Source organism: Apostichopus japonicus, chromosome 6 (assembly GCF_037975245.1).
Source record: "Apostichopus japonicus isolate 1M-3 chromosome 6, ASM3797524v1, whole genome shotgun sequence".
Classification (NCBI taxonomy): domain Eukaryota; kingdom Metazoa; phylum Echinodermata; class Holothuroidea; order Aspidochirotida; family Stichopodidae; genus Apostichopus; species Apostichopus japonicus.
The window spans coordinates 4,072,979-4,096,952 of record NC_092566.1 but is presented as its reverse complement, the minus strand read 5'-3'; the positions used below and the strand labels follow the sequence as shown (position 1 = coordinate 4,096,952).

Genomic DNA, 23,974 nt, shown 5'->3' with positions numbered 1-23,974 from the left:
AGCAACCATTAGTTGGCCACTGGTTAGTCGGATTAAACAAAATACACCAACGGCCTTACAGATCCTTACTGGATTACTGCAGATCCCTAGCAGCCATTAAGAGCAGTCACTATAATAGCATACAATAAGAAGGAGTCTTATTTAAACGTTCATAAAGAAGATATGAGCCCAAACCAGTAGTACCAGTGTGGAACTAAGAAATTGCGCTTTCGTGTGGTATAGATTCAGCTAAAAAGTAATCTACTATAAATGACCGCGGAAAAAGTTACATACTATTAAGCGCATAAAAATACTGAAAATATGATACCTTTATGGAAAAAATATAAAAAACTCGAGTTGTGGAGCGATTTTAGTGCCCATAATACTACAATATTATTATACATATATATATTATTATACAATTATAAGTGTAAAAGGTAAACGTAGCGAGAAATGACCATGAACGGGGTCATCTGATTAGCGTGGATGAAACACAAGGTAATATATGTGAATTCGACTTAACTACCAAAAAGGATTTTTTTTCCATAGTTTTTTTAGTTTTACAGATTAACAAATAAAGTTACGGTGAGATTTGAGACTCCTAACAACTTATACAGCAAAAAGCTGATCATCGTTCTAACAATTATGTCAAATCGTGAAATACCGTTCCTAATTTATCTCCTTCTCAGCCACCCCCTCCCCGGGGGAAATTTAAAAGTCCCAGAGGGTTTAAGGAGTTCGGGGAGAGGTTGGTTTGAACGTTTAGGTGCTTGGTTACCAAGCACCTTGGTTGAAATAAAGTTCATACACAAATCAGTCAGTGTGAAGGCGTCGAGCTACTTTTGCCCTTCTTAATCTTCATCTATGGTAACCTGATTGGTTGATTCGTATGTGCGTTGACATAACACTAAAGCAATGCAATGCACGAGTGTATACCTTGAACTTAGTCGGAGATATATCTGGCGAGGTGGTGTTAACACCACCGTCTATCGCGGTAAAATGTCCCAAAATGTTACGTTTGTGGTTGAGCCATACAGTTATTAGACAAAACGTGAACATTTACATGATTGGAAAGCAAGTTTCTTTGAATAATTGAAAATGATCCCGCACTAGAAACGAATAGCCTCTTTTTTAAACGATTGTTGTGCCATCATGATTGGTTCTTACAATAAAAATGGTCTTTCCCGGTAAAACAAAAAACTACAAATATTACACTTCGTGTCGAGTCTTTCAGTTAGTCTATTCAACATAATCTGAAACTATAAATGATCATTGAAAATGTTTTCTGTTTACACTTGACAATGGTTGTTACCATGATAGTGGAGTAATACCACGTGATAAAGCAGGGCCTCGTTTCCCTCTGGTATATTCTGGACCCTCAAATTTCTCAATAAGTAGAATTATTAAAATTGTAGAAAAACAACAACATATTTTTAGGAGTTTTTTACTCGAATTTGAAATATCGGTAAGAATGTTAATGGTTATTTTTGTTACCCGGCCGTAGCGGACCTATAACACGTTAACACGGAGGATCGTCTCTTTTCCTGGTACAATTCAGGCTCTCAAATACCTCCATTACTCGAATTATTTAAATAAAAGAAATAAATGAAAATCAACAGCTTTCTTGCGTGATAAGTTGCACATTTGCCGGAGTGGCCGCTGTTGTGGTTAACCGTTGGTGTATTATAGTGTCCTTTTCGTTATTGTCTGCTGTATGTTAGTGACTATCTTCTTCTTCAAAAGGCTGCTAGCTTCCGACAGCCTTAAAACTTTACGAAAACTTTGACACAGTTCAACTTCAAGTCAAAGATCGTAAATCTTTGAAGCGTAGTTTACGGCGGCGGCAAAACGACATCAACATTGTGAGGTGATACCAGACTTTTTCAGATAGACAAAAGTCAAAGTTTGCAATTAGTTCTGACATCAGAAAAGATGACGCTTTTCATTCTGAGTAGGTTACGTTTTGGTTTCTTTATTGTAGCACAAACTTATTTATTGCAGGCCTAGGCTAAGCCCTAAGTTAGGCTAGGCTAACCTGGATAGGTAATTAACTGACACTCACTTAAGTAGCTAATCAGTTTCATAGCCAAAAAAACTACCAATATCATAGTTACTGCATTGTAACGTTAGGCCACTTTAGTAGACCTAGCCTAACTCATGTATTACCACTCTGGAATAACTGAGTGTGACTAATAACACTACAGCGAAGCCTAATGAGTGTAACTTCAAAAAGTTAAACATGTCATTGACAATGCCTAGTCTAACTGCATAGTTAGGCCTTCTTACTGCCTGTCATGCTTCAACATTCTAGGGTAGGCTAGGCCTGTTTGTCAACACACCTCTAGCTCACAGACTCTCCCATGGTATGCCTCACTTTATTTATGACATGAACTGGCAGAGTAGCAGCAAACTATAGATGTAGTATAGTCAGTATTGCGAAGTTCGGAACACTGAGAAGTTCGGACACTCCTCACGATTTCACCATGACAACCTACAGCAAAAGCCAATTTCACAAAAAAACTATGAAGCTACAGTTATTTTCTCTCCGAAATGACCTCACCATATCAAGTATATTTTCAGGTGATTTATACTAGCCTATAACAGATATAGTTTTGGGGTGTTTTAAAGCTTAGGTGTCCCAACTTTGCAGTGTCCATGCTACTTTAGGCTACTGTACATACAATGTTAGTGATCAGATTTAGTCCCTACCAAAATTAAACTGTTGACGGTTACTCATATACTAATCAGTGACAGCAAACGTAGCCATTTATTTGATCCATTGATAAACCTGGTTCTAGCAGTTATTAGGCTGCTGTGGTAAATCTTGTCACATTGCCGATAACTTTTAGCAATAACTCTTGACTTCTCTTTAAATGTACTGTATGGCATATGTTGGGAGTGCGTGGTCTAACATGGGCCTCAGTACCAGTAACAAACAGACAATTTGCTTTATGAACAACCAGGTTATATTGGTATGAATATTTAACAAATTATTTTCTATATTAAAGTATCAGGAAGTTCAAGTTTGCAAGCAAGATTTGTGATGTCAAGGCAAAACTAAAATGATATGTATTACCAATCACAAACTATCTCTCGTATTTGAGCCTAGCAAATGAACAATCTTTACTTTCTTGCACAATCAGACTTTTCTTGCTCAAGTCAGATAAGAAAGTAGAAAATGTGTGTTGTAAATAACAATGGAAAGGTAGGTCACTTTTATAAGCAGACATAAATTTACAAAATATTTATTCCTGATGCCTATTAATTCAGTTGTTTTAAAATCTTCTTTATTCTTTTGTTTGGGTATGGGGTGTTGGTGCTCTTTTATAGATTCTATGTTCCATACCTTGTTTTTGCTGTGTTTTGATCTGTAAGTTCTATCAATGATATCACCAGTTACTAACATGAATATTTAGAATCAACCAAATTCTGATGATCTTGTTAATAGAAAATAAATGAAGACATTTTAAATTGACCAATTCCTTGATTTTGATTGGAATCCTTCATTTCAAAATAACTAGTTTCATGAAAGTATCTTCTTAATTATTGACATTTCACAGATCGATGAAATGGCAAAATTTAAGAACAACCGACAAGCAATTGGTGAACTGATTCATGCAGATATATTGACAGTGTTGAAGTGAGCACTCTCAACTGCAAGATGTATCAACAAGGTTAGTAGTTTTCATATTCTGCATTCCATATCGGCTTGGTATGGAGACTGGTCTTTGTCACATTTGCATGTGGGGAAAGCTCACTGGGTGGCTAAAACGACAAAAATCTATAGAAGATAATATAGTAAATCTCATTTTCTGAATGTTCTTTATTAAGTAAAGGAAAGACTTCAAAGAGGGGCCCAACCTAGCTGTCTGAGTTCCTGCATGTGAGCATTTAATTAGCACAAAATGTGTCGTTTAACTTGTAGCATTAATGTGTTAACTGATCAAAAAAATTAAAAAGTCTTCAAAAGTACTAACTATTTATGAAAAACCATTTATTAATGCAAACATTGACCTATAGCCTTATGCCTATATTATATCACTTCCATATCACATGCTGGCCTAGAAATTTAGTGGGGAAAAAATATCAGTGCATAAAAATCCACAGGCCGCTAAAATCAAGTTCTCAAGTGCTGTCATTTTTCTGAATTGAAACAACACACTTCAGTTTAATAGTGTACAGGCTTTTAAGAGCAGCCCAATAATGTTTGCTGATGATAAACAGTAATACTAGGCTTAAGTTAGTACGGAATCCTTGCCGAATGTTGACTGATTATTTTTAATAACCAATTTGCCATGTTTTTGTAAAGCTCTTAATGTCTACTGGTAGAACAACACAAGTCCCTTTTTCCTTCCATGGGCAAACAGCAAACTCCACCGACATTTAGCCACTATACAGCCCGAATTACAAGGCCCGACATTTTGGACAAAGATGTATCACAGCTTTTTTGTATGATTGTTTAAGAAATTAAGACCATTTGAATTTATTGCATTTTGGCTTACAATGATACTCCCACCTAAAAGTTGTTATGCAAAAAAAAAAAGGGCTGGCTATTATTTTTTTTAGCTGTCTTTCTATAGCTTTTGTCTCTATTGACAATATTTCACAAAAATTGATATGCTTTATATTGCTTTATATTTTACACATGACAAACAATCATTTTTGAAACAATAAAGGTCTCTCAGTGTAAATATCAATATTTTTCTGTGCTACTACGTAAATGCACTATATATCCAATGAGCTGTGACCAACACACAATAACTTCACTTGCCATTGTGTCTTACTGACAATGAAACACAGTCCATGGTAGACCTTTAAAGCTTTTGTAATTTAAGTCTCAGATTTGGTTGCAAAATACTATAAAATAGCATTTTCGTTTACAATTTGCTCAAACTTTAGTGCCTGAATAGGAAGCCAGTATGATATTAATCCCTACAGGTGATTATATTTAGTAACTTGAGCGAATTACTTATCGGATTGGTATTAAGGAACTAGGATTAAAGGCAACAACACCGACAACAATAACAAGTAAGAAGATCTTGCATGCAACACCGGTTTTTGATCTAAGCTACTTTTTATACAAAGTTCTGTACAAGTGGAACTCTTGATTAAAGTAATATAAAATGGAGGGTTAGCATTTTGAGTATAATTTATCTTTTAAAACTAACGCTGAAAATTTCAAATTGCTTTAAATAGCCACCTGAAAAAATGCAAGTTGTTACAAAAAATCTACAGACTGAATTACAACACACATGTAGAAGAATACTGTATTACGGGAGCAGCCCACTAATACAGTATGTTGTAGTATCAGCATGGGTTTCATATATTTGCTATGATGCCACCTCCCTGTTGGTTGTTTTGATAGTGCCACTCTTAGATAAAATGGCTACTACAATGATTGAAAAATAAAATTATAAAATTCAGCATTAGTGACTTAATGTCATATATGGTTATCATGGACACAACATATATATGTGATAATGAGTAGTAACATGGGACTCACTGTATGTTAGGATATAGGTATAATTCATAATTAACTTCTTTTTTTACTTATGATAGTTTCCCAACTTTGCATGTGCTTTTGTTCTTAATGTCTTCTGTTTTATATATATATATTTTTTATAAATGTTTCTGGCAAATTGTAAGATCAAGTGTCACTAAGCCAGAAAATAGCTTTAATGTCAAGGCCAGAACTTCCACACATCAGTGACCAGTGGAAGTTGTGCGAAATGTGTGGAACGGTCAAATGGCATCAATGTACAGTATAGCATGGTGGGCTCTTAAGGATTTGATTATCGATGTCTATCAACAAAAAAATCCAAATCACTCAACTGTATGCGGTTTTCAATAGTTCCTCAGGAATGTAATGATCTCAAAATATTTATTGTTCTGTTCCTAACCGAAGGTACAATTGAGCAGAATTTGACCACAAAACATCTGCCATGTCAAGTTCTTTCATACCCCTAAATTGACCCATTCATTGATAAGCCAACTGTAGTGTAGGCCTAGGTTATATCCGAAGGTGCGTCAGTTACGATGGTGCGTCAATTATGAAGTCTTTACCATACAGTATGAAACAAGTTTCTACTCATAACACACATGATTACTCAAGTCGCCATGAAACAAAATAAATGAATGAGAATCTATTTTTTTTGGTGGCTAATTCACAAAGTTATTTCATATTTAACATTTTCTTCCTTGATTAACATATTTGTAGTAGAAAAATAACAGTTAAACACAGTGGGGTGTACTTACAGTACCCAAACCTTTTCTTATATATCAATTACCACTATGTATATACACTTTCATGTACAGTGGTGATACCACAACAGAACTGCATTTTAAACCTTGAAATGGAAGTCAACAACTCCTTGCTATTATAATATTAAAGGTATTCTCGTTTGTTGTTGCTCAGTACTTTCAAAACCAGGTGTACCTACCGGACGGTGTAACTTATTTTTAACTGATTTTGCCACAAAACGTAAATATGTATACATTTTCTCTTGGCATATTTCCAGCATAAAGATCAATATTTTAAGTGATCTGTGATCTTGCCCATTATTCTAGCACACTGGGAAGAATGATTTCAAAAATTTTGGTTGGAATATTTTTATTTTGAGGAAGAAAGTTCTTTACATTTCTCAGACATTTATATTACTGTTATAACATAAAAAAGCAGGAACAGAATTTTGACAGGTTTGTAAATTTGTCTACTTTCACAGCTGAATGGCCACCTTTGGACACCTTTCCTTCTTATTTAGAGGTTGCTATGGTTACTGTCGGAGGCCTGGTGACCTGCTCTGTCATCGTGATGGCTTGTACCTTCTGTCCCTTCCTGAGGTTTGTTTTTGTAGATTTTCTAACCATTGTACGTTATGATGTCATGAATGTTATATCATTGTGATGACAGTACAGGCGTTAGGTTTAAAAGTATTCTACAATCGAGCATTTCACACTCATGGTGAAAGTTTATCTAAATCAGCTAAATTTGCAGGACCTTAAAATAAATAATATTTTCCCCTTAATGAAGGGTAAAACATAAATTTGATTTTGATTCTCCACATTTTGTAGTCAGGACACTCGTCACACTGCGTAAGAACCGCCATATAACCTAAATTTGACAATATTGAAAACTTAAACTGTTTTCTCTTTAGTACTATTTGAAAAGGAACACATGACAAGTCAAGCTACACACACAGTTTCATAAAAGCATCGCCTAAAGCTACTTTAAGATATACCTCCCTCACAGCCTTTCAGTGACCAGTTGAATTCATCACTCAACAATTAGATTATAAAGTAATATTCACAAATCCATCTCTCAAAGGGATCATTGTTTATAGGATTATTGAAAGTTCATCTGAGTGTTGGTCCAGCATGCTGACAATTAATAGTACAGAGTGAGTTAGAGGGCCAAGAGGGAAATAAATACTGATTGGCACTGTGGAGCAAAGAGCCCTAGGAAACCAAACCTAAACCAAGATTGTGAGGAAATGTGTGTCTACAGGGTCGACCGGTAGGAAGCTGAAGCTGAAGGCTTTATGGTGATTAGAAATAATCCTATCAGGATCAAAGAGCTCTACAAAATAGTAGTGCAACTGATTTACAAAATAACCACTTCCCCCCTTTCCTTATTTGTGAGGGAAATCTTGACACAAATTGGTGATAAGGAATATGTATATATGAATATGTATATATGAATACTGTATGTATATATGAATATGTAACAGGTATGGCATTGCAAATGCTATATAAAATGGGCAAGTTGCTACACCAGTGCAAAGATGCATAGCAGTTGTTGTACACAGGAACCATAGTTGATAGTCTTTAAAATTACTACACAATGTTTAAACACTAAATTAGTCCCTTAACCGTGTTGCTATAGTTGTGTTGTTTCCTTCTCAGTCAAAATCGCCTATTTACTGCTTTTGTCTTAAGTCAAGGTGGAATTCTCAAAGGAAATGTAACTGAGATCAAGTATCACAAAAGTTGTATTGTTTGGAATCCATGAGGCTTAACCCTCAATGCTAGGAAAGACCACACAAAGATATATACTGAAGGAAGTCAGGTCTAAAAGCTGCAGTGTGTTACATGTGTTTACACTCTAACTAAGGCATACATGTAATATTTAAATGCATTTAATTAGACTCATTTATCTTCATTTTAGTTTGGAGATATTTTTCTTTCTTTCCTTCTTCCTTTGGTGGATAAAATAATCTGGCTGCTCCTAATAAGTGAGATCTAAAACATTTCATCCCACAAATTAAATGTGACGTCCATTCATTTGCAAACCGTTGAAGTCAATGCCTAAATTTCGTCGTTTATGTTGAGATTTTAGAAGGCAAAAGTAATAGAATATGTTTCAATCTACCAGGCCTTTACTTTAACAGTGTAATTAGCTTATATTTATCATCTTTAAAGGAAAGAAATTATAAAGTTGGATTTGATTTATGATTTATAATATAGGAGGATTATAACTACAAGAAAACAATCTTTTGAGAAAAAAAAAAGTCAGTGGTCTAAAGTAACCACCTAGTGAAGACCTAATCCAGTGAAAATAGCAAATTTTTGTTCATAATGTTACAATTGATTCATTCTGAATTCATCATTCTCTTTCCACAATTATGGGATGTAAAATTGTATTTGGGAAATTCTGTCGGACAAGTGGTCATCCCAATCCAAGAGAAACAGTTCTAAAGACATTTGAACAAAGACTTCACCGAGACTGACTGCATACAGGGCTTCTCAATTAATTTACCACGATGGCCAGAGAGAAATATTGGTGGGGGGGGGGGGGGAATCCAGAAAGAATTGAAATGTCTCTATACCTAGATTGACCAATTTGCGCAAGCTTGTAGGTTGATAAATTTATTTTGACAGGCCAGATTGAAATCTGTCATTCGTCCAGACTTGGCCTGCTGGCGACCTATTGAAAACAGCTCTACTAACTGGTGTACTTCTCTATTTCGCATATAAAATTGTGTGGATCAAGGAGCGAAGTGTCAACTCGCTAAAGTAGGTTGTATACTGTTATTCTACAATTGAGGCAGGCTCTGTTGCTTTAATGCAGTTTGAAGAAAATTTACATCTTAGTGCAACCACACAATTTTTCTGCAACCAATCTCATTTATTCACTTCTCCATAGCATGTTCCTGTAAATCATCTGATTTTTCGTCCCCTTTCTTCTTCTGTACAACAGAAAGTTCAAACCTGATGGGACAGATGGAGGGTCGGACATGCCCCCTGGACATTACGTGGAAGAATTCTACGCCAACCCTGCTTTCATGGAACTTCCATTTGATGGAAGTAACACTAACCCTAGTGATTTACCCTATGTGAGTCAGTTGGTCAGATTTTTGTCTGAAATATAAGTAATGTAAATGTTGCAGATGTTTCTGAAATCTTTGAAAACTCATGCAATTGAAGAGGGTAAACAAGGCCCAGAAAAGATATGGCTTTTTTGAAAGGATGTCCTCTGTTTACACAAAAGTGAAAATATAATACTACTGTATTATTTTTTTCTTTTTTTTTGGGGCAGGAATATGGGAGAGGGACATGGGCAATGTTTTTATTCAGAATGTAACAGCAGTGCTAGTATCTATTGACTTGTGCCTCTCTCAAGTTGCTGTTATGTCTCCTATAAGGACCCAAACATTGCACCCTCAAATTAGAGGAGTCATGTGATCACATGTAACATTTTTTTCTCTTTTGATGAATAGCTTATTTTTCTGTTCACCTACAGTACGAACCCACTCTTGACATCAACTATCAAACCAACATGGAGAAAACTACCTCAATATCCTCCACCACCAACCACACAATCATTCCCCCCAAAACAGTTGTTACCACGGTAACAGGACCCGCTCCATACCAGATGGAGCCTAAGTATTATGTGCAAAGCAACGCTTGCATTAGCTCGACTTCAGACGACACAGGGAATAGTGCAATAAAGGGGGCAGCAAATAATAACTCTAGCATCTCTAAAGATGATGGTGAGGAGGAGGTCGAAGCAAAAAACACAAATGGTTTTAGATTGACAGAAAGTTTATCCACAGATGTAGTATATGCCAATCAGGGAGCAGCCGAGTCTTTCAGGGAACAAAAACAGGCGGACGACGATGTCTCGAAAAGTATCGAGAATTTAGGAACGGTGAAGACGGTAACCAACCCGTTACCACACAATGGCGATGATCGGGTATTAAATTCTCCCAAAGGTGATGCAAATAAAGATCAGGGAGTTCCAACTACGAAAGGTGACGATGGAACGGGGCAGAATTACCTTTTCTCGTGGGAGAGCAAAGCAGAAGGGGAAAAGGTGTTACAGGACGACGGCCAAGAAAAGAGTGGAACTTGGAACAAACGGGTCAGACATAAGAGTTTTGACGACTTGTACATGGGGGGGAGAAATGGCTCCAGCCAACAACAACCAGTCAAAAAGCTCAAAGTCACCGGCTCTGACGTCTCGAACAGTGACGCAAAGCGCATCAGCCGGACAGGCAGCAGAGCTAAAAGGAAAATCCGAAATTCGTTCAGCAAGGTACAGAAGCCGATTTTTCGACCCAGAAGGAAGACAATTGACACTGGACCTTCGACTGAAATTATTCAGAATCCATTTGTTGTGTGACCCTTCTGGGTTTGGCTTGCATGATCTATATTTTGAAAGAAGCATTTTTGGGTTTTTCGATGCTTTAAGGAATTTCACTTCCTCAGTCACATTGTCTTCTTTGTTAAAGGCCTAACCATTCCATGTTCTTTAATAACATTTGAAGTTGACTCGTTTTGTTCTAGAAGTGAACTTGAATCAAACAGGTGTGATGTTATAGATGTACACTGACAAAAATTTGCTTTTATGATTTCTTCAAAATTTACATCCAAAGTTTTTCTTTTCAAAATTTGGGGTACACTTCAGTATGAATTAGTAATATTAATTAATTTCACATCCCCTCAGGTAAAGTTGGAGCACTATCCAAAGAACAAAATAACAAAGTGAAAGATAAAATCAAACAAACCAGATACAAGTCAGTATGCAAGACATCACACCCATTTGCTTCAAGTTCACTTTTCACAAAAGGATTTGTAGGAATTTAATGTAAATTTCACCAACATGCTATATATCAACACATACGTCCTCTTTCATCTGTCCAAAATATGTTTTCTCCGGAACTAATCCGTTAAGGATTGAGTTTTGTAACGTCCTGGGTTTCATGACAGTGTTAAACTTTGTTACTTTCTCGCACCCTATCCTTCCTCAGAGTGCCTTCAGGTTGACACTACTATGCAAATTGCTAACATGTTACATTTTATTTGTTTTGGTTGTGTTGCTATAGTGATGTGAGTCTGTGTGTATGTTTTTTTTTTTTAAATTCAATTAATTTTTGTGATGAAAAAAAAAGACCAGTGGATATCCCTTGTCTGTTTATGAAAATTTTTTGAAGTAGTCAAGGTCACAAAATAGAGTTTCAGGGATTGTTCATGTATGTGTCTTCTGTGAAGCATAAAGGACAACAAACAAAAAATGGTTAAAAAAAGAAAAAACAAGCTCTGAGGATTATCGTGGATCTAACTTAACAGTAATTCCATATTTAACCAATACGTGTAAGTTAGTTGTTTTTGTTTTACTTTCTTGTTGTAAGAGTGATGTGTGTCTTTATCTCGTCACAGGGTAGTGTTGTGTCGTGTCTTTTTTTTGTGTGTCATACTGTGCTATGTTGTATCACTGTTGCCATAGAGGCAAATATTTGGAAGAATTAGTTGAGTAACAGTGGTTATTTTTTTCCTCCCTTGTATTGGGAGGTATTTATTGATTGTCGGTTGCCAGTAATTAGTTTTATTATAGTTTTATTATAGTTTAAGTCAAATTAGAAAATGATTTCATGTGTCTCAGTATTTAAGATTTACATTCCATCCAAACTTTTCATATCAAACTTGTAAACAAGCAGACCATAAAGGATCTCAGCAGGTGTGATCGACAAACATTACCAGAGGAGGATAGGGGATCTGTACCTCCCCCTTCCCCACCCTTCTCCCCCCTCCCCTCCTTAACCTCCCTGCTCACACTACTTCCCTTTACTGTAAAGAAACCATATGATTTAGAAAATAGAGCTTGACTGGTATCAAGAATCTGTTAGCAAAGTTTATATCTGTAATGATGAGCGGTTCAGCAACTCCAGACAGGGACATCTTGACAAATGTAGCTTTTAATTCAGATGTATTCAGGGTGTACATAACAATTGAAAATAACTTAAAATAGATAACATATAGATTTTATTTTTGTATTCAACTTTTGGTATGAAAAGTATTCATTTCTCAGTGATATATCTCAGATTCTATAGTTCATTTTGTCAACGAAAACGGTTTTTCATGGGTTTTTTTTTAAATGCATATTTTTTGTGGAATTGCCAAGAATTCAAATTTGTGCTTGCATATTAAGTCTCAAGACTAATTAACTTGATACAATTACCCCCATAAAATGTATTCTTATTGACATTAATAGCTTTAAATTTTACTTTTTGAAGGGGACAGTATGGATTATGAATTAATTTAATATTTATTGCATGCAACTGCCTGTTATGTCCACTTAATTAATTCTTATAATTTTTAAAAACTTTCTTTGTCAAAGTCAAGTTTAACTCTCAGTATTAACACAAAAACTGGTGCTCTTACTACTACATACTCTTTTTCCTTTAAAGATGATCAGTATTCACTCTAAAAACTTAGCCTTGCTAAAAGATTTTTAAAAATTGCTTCTCTCGCTGTTCTGACCTTTTCAATTATTTTCTGACAAAGAAAAATTAAATTAACGATGCAAATTACTTGGATGGCAATTGTAAAAATGCTTGTTGATACTAATAAGTAGAATAAATCTGATGAAATGTGTGTATTTAATAAAGTTGAATTTAGTTTTATTATCGAAAAATCGCTCAACTGCTAAAAGTTTTCAAAGAAGTACTTTCCTGCAGGGTTTTGGCCTCAGTTATTCTCTGACACAAAGAAGGATTAACTGTCATTAAAAAGTATTGGTGCTTCGAAGGTGGAAGTAAAATGCTTGTTTACTCTAGAATAGTGGAATGCATAAGATGGAATGGGTGTATTAAAAACAACATTTATTTGAACTGAATTATCGAAAATCATTCAACTGCTAGATATTGTAGAGTCTGCTATTTTTATCATTATTCCTATCTTACTGACTTGTGAACTCTCCCAGTTTTCAAGACAATCTCATGCTCTCCCCCACCCCCCACCAACCCCCCTTCCCCGGCTGCATTGTATGTAATAAAATTTGATTTCTAAAATCTTGTTCAAGTTGCCATCAGACATGAGCAACACATATGTGTTTTAATATCTACATTACAGAAGTGAAGAATATCCACTTTGCTTTTTAGGAATGATGTGTAAACCTGCAGTGCTAAAGTGAGTGGGAAAATTTCTTGAGCATAGAGCAGAAAAAAAGTTTCTTTGTTACTTTGATATCACTGTATTGTTTGAGTAGGATTTTGTCTGATTCTTCCTATTCTCCCCAAAATCTCCCTAATTTAGGGGACAAAAACAACATGATGTAATTCTCTGTATCTTTGTGAAAGACATATTGGCAGGTCAGAGTTTAACATCCCTCCATACCGCAAGGCTCTTTACCCTGAGATAAGATTCCGCACTGACTGGTTTGCTTGCAAGGTTTATCTTGTTAACTAGTTAATCATCGTTATCCCATACCGTCTCTGACTTTGGAGGTCTGATGCTTATCTCCCTGAACAGTGTACTTTGCTATACACAGTATCAGGTAAAACGTACGTATCTGCCTTAATAAAGAAGTGCAAAGTCCCAGATCTTCGGGGAACCCAACTACACATGCAAAAACTGACATGTATCGGTGATGTGTCTGATTTCACATCCTGGAACCAAAACAGTGTTGCCCACTTATTTATAATTTTTCCATTTTATTTTTAGAGTAGAAAAGGGGGAAATAGCTCCCTCCTTTTCTTATTGTTTATTTCATGCAGATTTCTTCCCCTGGTTAAAAGCCACAGAATGTCTCTTAGCTTCCATATCTTTGACTATTCTCCTTTGGTTTATTTAAACATAATAAGAAACTTTTTATTTTTGTAGTTAAGTAGTACTTAATACTAAGTCTTTCGATTTAGTTTAGATTTCTGTAAAATAAAAGAACTTAGAGTACATTATTGTTTTTAATATATTTTTGTTTAAATCTTTTCTTCTTTTGGTTCCATGTCTTCCATCTTTTACATCTTCAGCAGAAAATTATTTTAACAAACCTGTGAAAATTGCTATATTCCAAAAAATGGTGTCTTATCATATGTAAATCATCTTAAGTGAATTGTAACATTAAACTCATCTCACTTTCTTACCTTATAACAAGCTTATCCTCTTGTTCATGTGTTTTGAAAATGTTTATTGTTGCCAGTCAGATAAGAGCTGCACTTTCCACCTCACACATTTTTTGGCAATTAATACGGGAAATCGGGTGACGACCTTCAAAAACTTTGAAGAGGATCCAAGGTTTTGTTTATAATACCTGGTTTATGAATAATTAAGGATCTTATGAATATTCAGCGATTTTGTGAATATTTTGCACCTTCTTATCACAGTGAGGCTTAAGACTCGCGCAAAAAGAAACGTCTAATAGCGGTAATTTGACCTAGTTACGAATGAGGTGTAACAGAAGTGTTAAACACTACCATTGATCCCAAAAAATACACAGCTACTGTCAGTAATTAGACTCTAGTGTACAGTCAGTACATACTGCTGTGGTCAATACCCACAGTGCAGTGTACAAACGATACAGCTATGGACATTTCAGGTCCAGCTAAAGATAACAATTAAGGTTTCACGTTTCATTACTGTCTGCATTTTGTAGCGACACAAACAAAACGTCACTTGCAAGCAACAGAAAGTTAACTTTTTCAGATGGCCGCACGCGGTTTGGGGCGAGTCTTCAATGCCTTTAAGTTATATGGATATGTCCAATAGAAAGTGCATTTCCATGAACACATATCCTTCACAAAGAAGCAGTTTCTTATGGATATATCCTGGCAGGGTTGTGGATGATTGAGTGAATATTGATTAACAGATGTACAGTTTTTGTTCCCCCTTTCTTTCTCTCTTTGTAATTTTGTGATGGAATTTAAAACTAGGCTATGCTTAGAGTGGTTATACGGATAGCAATGTTTCAATTAGACTGTGGTTGTTAATTATCTAGTGTGAATGGACCTAATTTTTGACTTGAATCAAAGTTATGTACATTTTGACCCGTGTGTGCAGTGGGTGGGGGCGGGGGGGGGGGAGGAATGGTGAGGCAGCGGGAAGGAGATGGGAAAGAAGAAAATATTTCAAACTGCTATAAAATAAAGGCATTTGCAAGACTATTATTGACACAGCCACAGTTTAAGGAATGAACTTGATATTTAAACAATATTGTCAGAATTATTTCAAGTATCTGATAAATTTATGATTGCAGTGAGCTATGTCAGGTGGAGAATTTGAAGCAGTGTGGTGGGGGGGCGGGGAGAGAGGGAAGAACGGGGGTAGAATAGATCCAGAAATCCATGACTGAGTCGCCGTCCAGAGGAGGATTTTACCCAAGTTGGCTTCGTTTAAAAATTATATAATTGAAGTTATGAAGAAAGTATTAATAAATGAATCGGCTTGTTCTCCATCCATTCTTTCTCGTCAGAACATTTTTTTACGTTCCACAAAACTGCTCTTTCATGCTGCTGTCTTCTAGCCATTTCAGTTGTCCTTCTTTACTATTTTGTTTCAAGTTCTATTTCATTCATGCAGTCCATTAAAATTTCTGTTTTTACAATAAATCAAGAGAACAGTGTAAAAAATAAAAAAATTGTGTAATCATTTCCACTCCACAACAGTCTGAAGATTTTGGGGAGGGTAGGTGGGATCTGCTCAGTACACTGAGGTGTACCTTAGCACCCATGAGACTGGGGGGCCCCCTGTATGCTTCAGTACACTGAGGTGTACCTTTGCACGCGTGAGACTGGTCGCCCCCCTGTATGCTTCAGTACACTGAGGTGTACCTTAGCACCTGTGAGACTGGGGGCCCCCTGTACACTTCAGTACACGGTGAGGTGTACCTTAGCACCTGTGAGACTGGGGGAACCCGTTTGCTTCAGTACACTAAGGTGTACCTTAGCATCCATGAGACTGGGGGCCCCCTGCATGCTTCAGTTTTTTTTTAACTTAATTCATAACTTGTGACAACACTGCATCAAGGAGGTGGGGATGGGGACACGACCAGTGGAGTAACACCAGGTGGCTCAAAAAAAATGTTGTGCAGAACATGCATTAAATAAAGACAGGTTCAATATCGTCAAGAAGATGTGAGAACCGAATCTTATTGTGCTGGTGCAACTTCGCAATTGCTCAAAACACTCTTCAGGGATACATAATCCATGGCCCTGTGCCCCTTTGAAATTGTTTGTATAAATTGAAGTACCCTTGCCTTAAAATGATCCAAATTGAAAACCAAATCTTCAGATAAAAGAAATGAAGACATTTTGTTTTTCTTCAAGTTAAGTAAATCCAGAACACTTTATTTTTCATTTCTGAAGCAAAACTTAATTTAAGAAGAGACCTTTTGAAGGTTAACAGTATGCCATAACTTTAAAAATGCTACATAGATTTAATTCATGCAAATTCATGCGAGAAACTTTTAAACAGAAGCTGAAGAAATGATATAACTAAAAGAGAAATTTAATTATTAGTGACTTACTTAACTCATCATAGTTCTCTGAATATCATTTTAAAAAATGAATTGTCTGAAAGAAAAACAGAATATATTTACAGTATTTTACAGAAAAACAATTGCTTTCTTGCAATTTCATTAAACTTTTCTCTCTGAAGTTTTCAAACTTACATACCAAGCTACATGTTTCTTCTGACAACCACTAAAGAACCTTCACAAGAGACTTTTTAACAGAACATGTTCGTCTTTTATGTTTCGTTCAAATTTCCAGGAGGGAAACAATTTTAAGAATATCATGTATTGGTCAAGCCTTCTGGTAACAAGCAACATCTGCATCAATAAAACTGTCTCTCTATAATAAATGAATATTCATGGTTTTCATGTGCAATGCCAGTTGGGACTGTTTAATGCTCTGTACCACCATATAGTGTACTTACATATCATGTTGTTTAGAAACAATCGTACTGACAGCATGAACAGTTTTGAACTTTAGTCTTATAGAAACATAATTGGTCGTGCTGTTACTGCACATGCTGCTTTGTAGCCTGTCATGAGAGTAGAGCATATCAGAAAAGTTTTCCAACTGGGTGTCTGGAATTAGGAACCCCAAACAAAAGCTGCAGTACAGTTTTGTTGAGTATAGTGCCACAATAGTGACATTCTCTTGGGTTGAATCCTATACACCTGAAATTATTTTGAACGATTCACAACTGCCTTGCAGGGTATTTTACCCCTGATCATGAATCTCCATCTAATATACTTTTTACCTGTCTCCTCCTTAAGGTATCTTAATACTTAAACAACCCACCAGGCACCCACCCACCCCTCAGAATTGACGCTCAGAATGCAAGCAAGCTCTGATAACTGACGTAGATAAATGTTTCGACACATGTAAAATCCCAAAGCCCACAAATTGTTCCAAAGGAGAGTGGAAGGGTGGGGGTGGGGGAGGATATTTTCTAAAGACAAACACTTCAAGAGGTGTTTTTTTGGGCATACAAAATTCACACTGCCAAATTTCTTTATGAATGCAGCAATGCACTAGTAAAATCCTCAACAATCTACCAAGCTCAAAACTGCATTGTAAGCACCAAGTTATCCCCTCAACTTCAGCCCACCCCCCACCCCAAAAGCAAACTTTGGTTAATCGAAGTCCATTAGAAATAAATACAGTCAGCAGGTGAGATAATGAAGGCACAGCAACAAACACTGCTGAATAACTCACTTCATCACAGAGACCACCATTAGGGTCAGCTTTTCAAGCAAAACCACAAAACCCTTGAAAACTGTCTATACACAAAATCCTGACTCAAAATAACATCTTTACAATGCATATCAATTTGTGTTGGTTTGTCTGTCCTCTTGTGGTTTACAAATCATACTAAAACAGAAAGAAAAAATATGTTTTGAGTTTTTAGAAATTTATGAGACAATGGATTATTAACATTACCAATTAATGAGACTTGCAATAACTGTTGATAATGGCATCACTAATAAGTACTAACAGATGATTCCAATACCTATGTAACTTTTAATTAAAAATTAAACTGGATTTAAGGAAGGTGACTGGCACAAAAAAAAAACTCTTTCTAGTTTTACTGGACTATGAGATATAGACATGAATATTCATTTGCCTTTCTTGTATGTTAATTTTTTAAGGTGGGTGTTTGAGAGAAAACATCAATGTAGAATGTATCCAACTTATCCAACCGACCTAATCATTTAAATGATGCAAAACGATGTAATTCGCTCAAGTTTTCGAAGTTAGCTTTAAGATCCAATACAGGGTTTCTACCCATTTCATCGAAAGTATTAATTTGCAATTTTGAAACATCGTAAGATACCAAATTAATTGGTACGATACGTCACACGTTTATTCCAAATTCACACACTGGAGTAGCCAATCAGATTAAGAATATCAAAATAGAAAGGTATATCATCACACAGGTTGCCCAAGACCAAAAAATTAGAAAAAAATGAAGACCAAATGCAATTTCTCCTCCATCCGATTATAGAACCTGTTTGTCTATGCATCTCGTTAGGTAAGAGGAAAGACATGGTCTCACTTGGATGACAGTTCCTTGCTTCCATCAGAATCAGGATTTCCATGAGCAAAGTCTACATGTATAATAAGAAAAAAATGTACGTTCCATGTGAAATAAAAAAAAAAGAGGTTAAAGATTATGACTTGAACCTCTGACTGTTAATCCCTTCGCTATTACTCTCTCTCACACTCTCTCTCTTTCTGTAAGTTGTCCTTTAGCAGCAGATTAATGTCTGGGGCCATTTATCGTCATCACACGCTCGCATGCCCCCCTATCCTATCGATAACGTGTTCCCTCTCCCACCGGCTGCTGCTGCTGCCACCAACCTCCTCCTCCTCTTTCTTCCAGTGGGGGGAACAAAAGGTCTTATAAATTGTTCTAATCAGATGATGATGATGATGTTAATACACACAGCAACAATGTTTGAGTTGTCTGCAAAATTCCCAATATTCTGGACCAAACTTCCTGCTGGGAGCCATTTCGACATTATGGCAAGCTGACCGCTCACTGCACAGTGGACATGGTGGTGGACATTTATCATATAGTGAAACGGGATTTGGCCGAGGAGCCTCTTTTCACTATCGTGTCTTGATGTGCCTGTATGGGGTGTGAATAGAAACGATACGCCATGAATTCCTGGTCAATGCTTCTCTCCTTCCATCTATCATTATAATCAAAGTTTATAATACAAAACAGAACAAACTTTTGTTAACAGGACAGTTTTCCATATACGTCTTAAAAGACCACATTGAGCATATTTCAAACGTAAATGTCGCTCAGACATGTTCAGACTGTTTCGTTTTTTAATAAAAAAAAGTTAAGTCACAGCACCAACGTAAGAAGTGAGATTTCAAATGTTAAAAGTTTTTCTGGATACACTTTTCCAAACTGATTAGCTGACACATACAAAAAGCAAACTGGAATAATCAAAATTTTCCTTGTTAGTTGATTTTATTTATAACTTCATTAGTTGAAATCATAATTTGACTGGCAAAATTTGAGTAAAGCCACCCAACATCAATACAAAAAAAGGCTATAAAACACAATATCATCTAAAACTTACTTCAAAAGCTATTTGGAACCTTGGTGGCAATCCCAGTCTCTCTTTAAATCTTCTCCTAAATTAAGATAAAAGAAAAGAAATGAATAACATCACAACATGGGGGTGGGGGGGGGGGGAGCAGGAAGTATAAGATCTATGTCCAGCAAGCTCAATGCAGCCGACTTTCAAGTTCTGCGAAACATCTGACAAAGTGCCTTATTCTTATCCTCTTCCAAATACAAAACAATACTTCACAGGATTGCATCACTTCTTGCTTGTTGATTGGGACAGTTCAGTTTTCCAGCTCTTGCTTATCCTTCAAGGGCAAATATCATATCAGGTGTCAAGTTGCCCTAACATTGGTAAATTACCATGAATGCAAATCTTAAGTTAGTTTCTATTAGAAATGTTTGTGTTATTAGTTCTTTCTTCAATCTAGAAATTTCCAACTTTTACAAAGTAATCATAAATATCCCTGATGGGAAAAAGACAGCAGCAAGGTGGGGTGATAATGAGGTGGGAAAGGCGAGGGAGGGGGGTAGGGTAGGAGAACCCATACACCAGCAGGTTCAATGCAACGCAAAGAACAGGCCAATTTAACGTTTTACTAAATTATCATTCTGCATAAAATCATAAAATAAACTGGCTGGTCAAAGAGTTCCTTTCTGCAAGAGGCACATGCTGTTTTGCTTGTAAAAATAAACCCAACGAAAGGAACTAACCCAATCTTTAGCACCACCTCGTCCCTCTTATAATCTCCTATCCATACAGAGAGTTTGTTACCCTTCCCTCTAACATTGACCACGCAACCGTTCACGACGTCTGATTCCTCATCAAATCCTTCGCCAATCAAGCATAACACCTGGAACGGTAAGAAATTAACAAAATCGGTAAGAAACTTTAAGAAAATATTTCCAAAAATCAGTAAGCAACCACAAAAACACTGACGAATATTTGAAACAACAATAACCTCCCTGTAACTAATAATAGCACATATGTTCTTTAAAAGTTGTTGAACAGGCAGACCCCTTTTCCTCCACCTTCCACGTAAAAACCATGATCTGAACTGTTTATTCAAAGATGCTTCCTTTTCCCACTCATCCCCTGGCATGATCGACTTACACGAAACATTTTGTTCCTATTGTTACAAACCAAAGAACAATACTCACTGTTTCGAGCCAGAGTTTATCTACATCTATGCCTTTACCCCCTCTCTTGTCAAAGCTAGCCAACCATCTGCCTCCGGTTTTATTCCTCTCGTCCTCCCACATCGGTTTTATATCATCCTGAAAAATAAAGGCGGACAAAAGTAAGTTTAAGGATTATCAGGACCTCAAAATACATGGGTCTGATATCCAACTATGACCCAGAGTTTGAGAACCTTGCTGAACATGCCCTGGGCCTGTCCGCTGGTATGGACAAAAATCGCAATGCGAGGTAAAAAAATTGGCATTTTCCAATTTTGGTGACGTATGCAATGTGCACTTTGGCACGAACATGCTATGGGATATGTTAGAAAAAAAATTAGTACGGCCTGAATACAAAATTGGGCAACTCAAATCTTTCTTGTTCACAGTTTGGAACAGTACAAAGGTTCAAACTAATTTGAAGTATCTTCTATCTGAATGTTGATGGCAATTACTTTACATCACCTTGTAAGAAAGTAGTCTCATAAATTGTGAATGATTGTAGAAGTTTGTCTTCCACCCAAAAGTATAAAAATCAGGTCCACTCATGGCTATAATCTGCCAAATGTTATACTAGCAGTATTTATCTAATTGCTTGAACTGGAATGCAAAGAAAGTGAATCAACTTGTACGATTGTAAAAGTTGGTCTTCCACCCAAAAGTTTAGTAATCAGGTCATACATCTTATTGTTAGATACCATCGGCATTCAACTCATCTTTGGGGTGGTCTTATGCACGCACAGACAGGTCACAGACACTACTTAATTTAGCTTCAGGTGAAATATGAGATAACCAAGAGAGTTATCCTCCCTGTTAAATATTTAAAGAGAAGGTTAGGAAAGGTTAGGGAGTAACCTACCTTGAATAAATTGTAATCGCAGCCAGAAGCCAACTTTCCTGCACTTTGAATATGGTTGTACACACTGTTAAGAAATAGATCAAAATACTTCCATCATATAACATGAAAATGTGCTGGCTTTAAAAGAGCAACAAATTCTTTCAGTTCTGTACGTACTTAAGTAAAAATGCGAGGAAATGTTGAGATTCAATCAAAATTACTGCCAGATTAATCTGCATTTAGTCAATGGTTTGATTGATTTGCAATATTATAATGAAAAAATCTCTGCAGATTCGTAAAACGGTTGACCGAATGCAATGAAATATGTTAATATTCATTGTATTATATATATATATATAAATTTACGACCTTCCTTTCGGACCTCTGGATGTCAGCGTCCATAGCCTATAGTGGTAAGGGTGACCAGTACATAAGTGGGAGGCGTGGGTTCGAATCCCGGTAGAGGCTTGAAGTTTTTGCACTGTTCTGGATTTTCAACTCACTACGATTTCAAGTATGTATATCCAATAATATCTATAAAGCCAACATTATTGCCATTGCTTGCCAAATTGAAGTTGCTTTCACTTACGCCCAAAAATCCTCTACAGTGTCAAACGATGTTATTTGCCTAAGATTATCTGCCCAATCTTTGCTTTTGTCATTTTTAAAGAACCAAAGGCACCAACGATTCTGCAAGGGATGCTTGATCAGTGGGTCCAGTTCAAGTTTTTCAACATCTTCTGATATCTTCTGTTCGGATGTTTTCTAAAGGTGAAAAAAAAAAAGTTAGCTCTACATGTGAGAAATAAGAAAGCCTAGGGCTACATTAATTAAAGGGCCAATACTTGACTGTATTATATCATTAGTTGAGAGTGTGCATGTTTACTTATAACCCTCATATGATCCAGAATAAAGAAAATATGGAAAATCGATATATATAAAGATCTGTATTGATCTGTTTTGATTGGTTGACCTACAGCTATACACTCTACATACCTGATATCATAAGAACATGAGATTAACAATATACATAACTGCCAATCTTTGAGTTTAGCCTTAGCCTTTTAGTTTAGTGGGATAAATGTTTTATAAAGAGAAATCACTTGCTTCCAACTAAAGCAAAATGCTTTGCAAACTTTGAATTCACAAAGACACAACCTTTTGCAATAATTTACCATTTTTCAATTGGAAAAGACTCAGTTAGTTTAGTGCCTGGCCCTAGTTGCTTGATGCCAAGCAATCCGATTGTTAGGCTAGTTTAGCCAAGCCTAAATGGCAGCTTGCAATATAAATTATTAATGGACTTTGTAAGCACTCAACAGTGAATAGCAACATTTATTTGCATTGTTAAGTTACAAAATTGCCTACATATTTGCCTTTCTTTACGCTAATGTAAGTTGCACTCTCTAAGCACATAATACTAACTTACAATTTGCAAGTTCTAAAGGAGGGCCTAAGACTTTGAGCATGACTGTGAAATTTGATAGAGAGAGGGAGAGCCAAAAGTAAGGCCTAGCGTTATCGAGGTAACACTAATCTCCGTACAAACTCCATCCTAACATAACACATGGGCAAATGTGGACATTGGGCGGTTTGTCAAGAGTCACATCAAAAAGTACTCATACTCGAGCACCAAATACAGTTTGAAGAAAAGGGGATAGACCACTTATAAATGAGACTTTCCTCACGCTTTCGACATTTGAAACTAGTAGGCCTACATGTATTTATAACAAACCTCTTCCATTACTGCTGTGTCGGCGGAAGCCATATTGTTCTGTAAAACTTAAAGTAGTGCACCGGGTGTTTAATGTAATATAGCTGAAATAGTGGCGCTATTTACATTCCTTTAAGGTCTAACAACTAACAAGGGCAATATCTATTAAAATGATGGTCCTTACGGCATACGGTTGCTTCAAGTTCCAATTTAGTCGGTGCATTATTAACAAATGTAATCACTTCAAACAGTACATTCTGGAAACGGTATATTGGGACATATAGGTTAATGTAGATTAATTTAGTTTTAAGACCCATGGATCACGAAGCCTTACAGTAGCATATATGAGACCCTATCTGTGTTAGATCGTGGATGAACACCAAAGCTTATTTCAAGCCATCTCTTTATGATATGTGTTCAGAGGATAACGTGGCAGGGGTGTGAATTCGCTCACATTC

General features: G+C 36.3%; 2 protein-coding genes across 3 annotated transcripts; one reads left to right on the top strand and one right to left on the bottom strand.

Annotated features, from left to right (window-relative positions):
- Positions 1-1,713: 1,713 nt before the first annotated feature.
- LOC139968717 (uncharacterized) lies at positions 1,714-17,818 on the top strand. The gene is made up of 5 exons (XM_071973026.1): positions 1,714-1,930; positions 3,540-3,653; positions 6,702-6,819; positions 9,176-9,311; positions 9,719-17,818. Exons 2-5 carry the CDS (start codon positions 3,641-3,643, stop codon positions 10,598-10,600), a joined length of 1,149 nt encoding a protein of 382 aa, XP_071829127.1. The 5' UTR covers positions 1,714-1,930; positions 3,540-3,640; the 3' UTR covers positions 10,601-17,818.
- Positions 13,465-23,688, bottom strand: LOC139968719 (eukaryotic translation initiation factor 4E-1A-like). 2 transcript variants are annotated; one of them, XM_071973027.1, is made up of 7 exons: positions 23,538-23,688; positions 22,392-22,567; positions 21,824-21,887; positions 20,947-21,063; positions 20,500-20,639; positions 19,799-19,853; positions 13,465-19,332 (listed from the first exon to the last, which is right to left on the bottom strand). In XM_071973027.1, the coding sequence occupies exons 1-7, from the start codon at positions 23,568-23,570 to the stop codon at positions 19,273-19,275; spliced, it is 645 nt and encodes a 214-aa protein (XP_071829128.1). In that variant the 5' UTR covers positions 23,571-23,688; the 3' UTR covers positions 13,465-19,272. The 2 variants fall into 2 exon arrangements, with proteins under 2 accessions (XP_071829128.1, XP_071829129.1); XM_071973028.1 differs by lacking the exon at positions 23,538-23,688 and adding an exon at positions 22,978-22,996.
- Between the last annotated feature and the right edge of the window lie 286 nt (positions 23,689-23,974).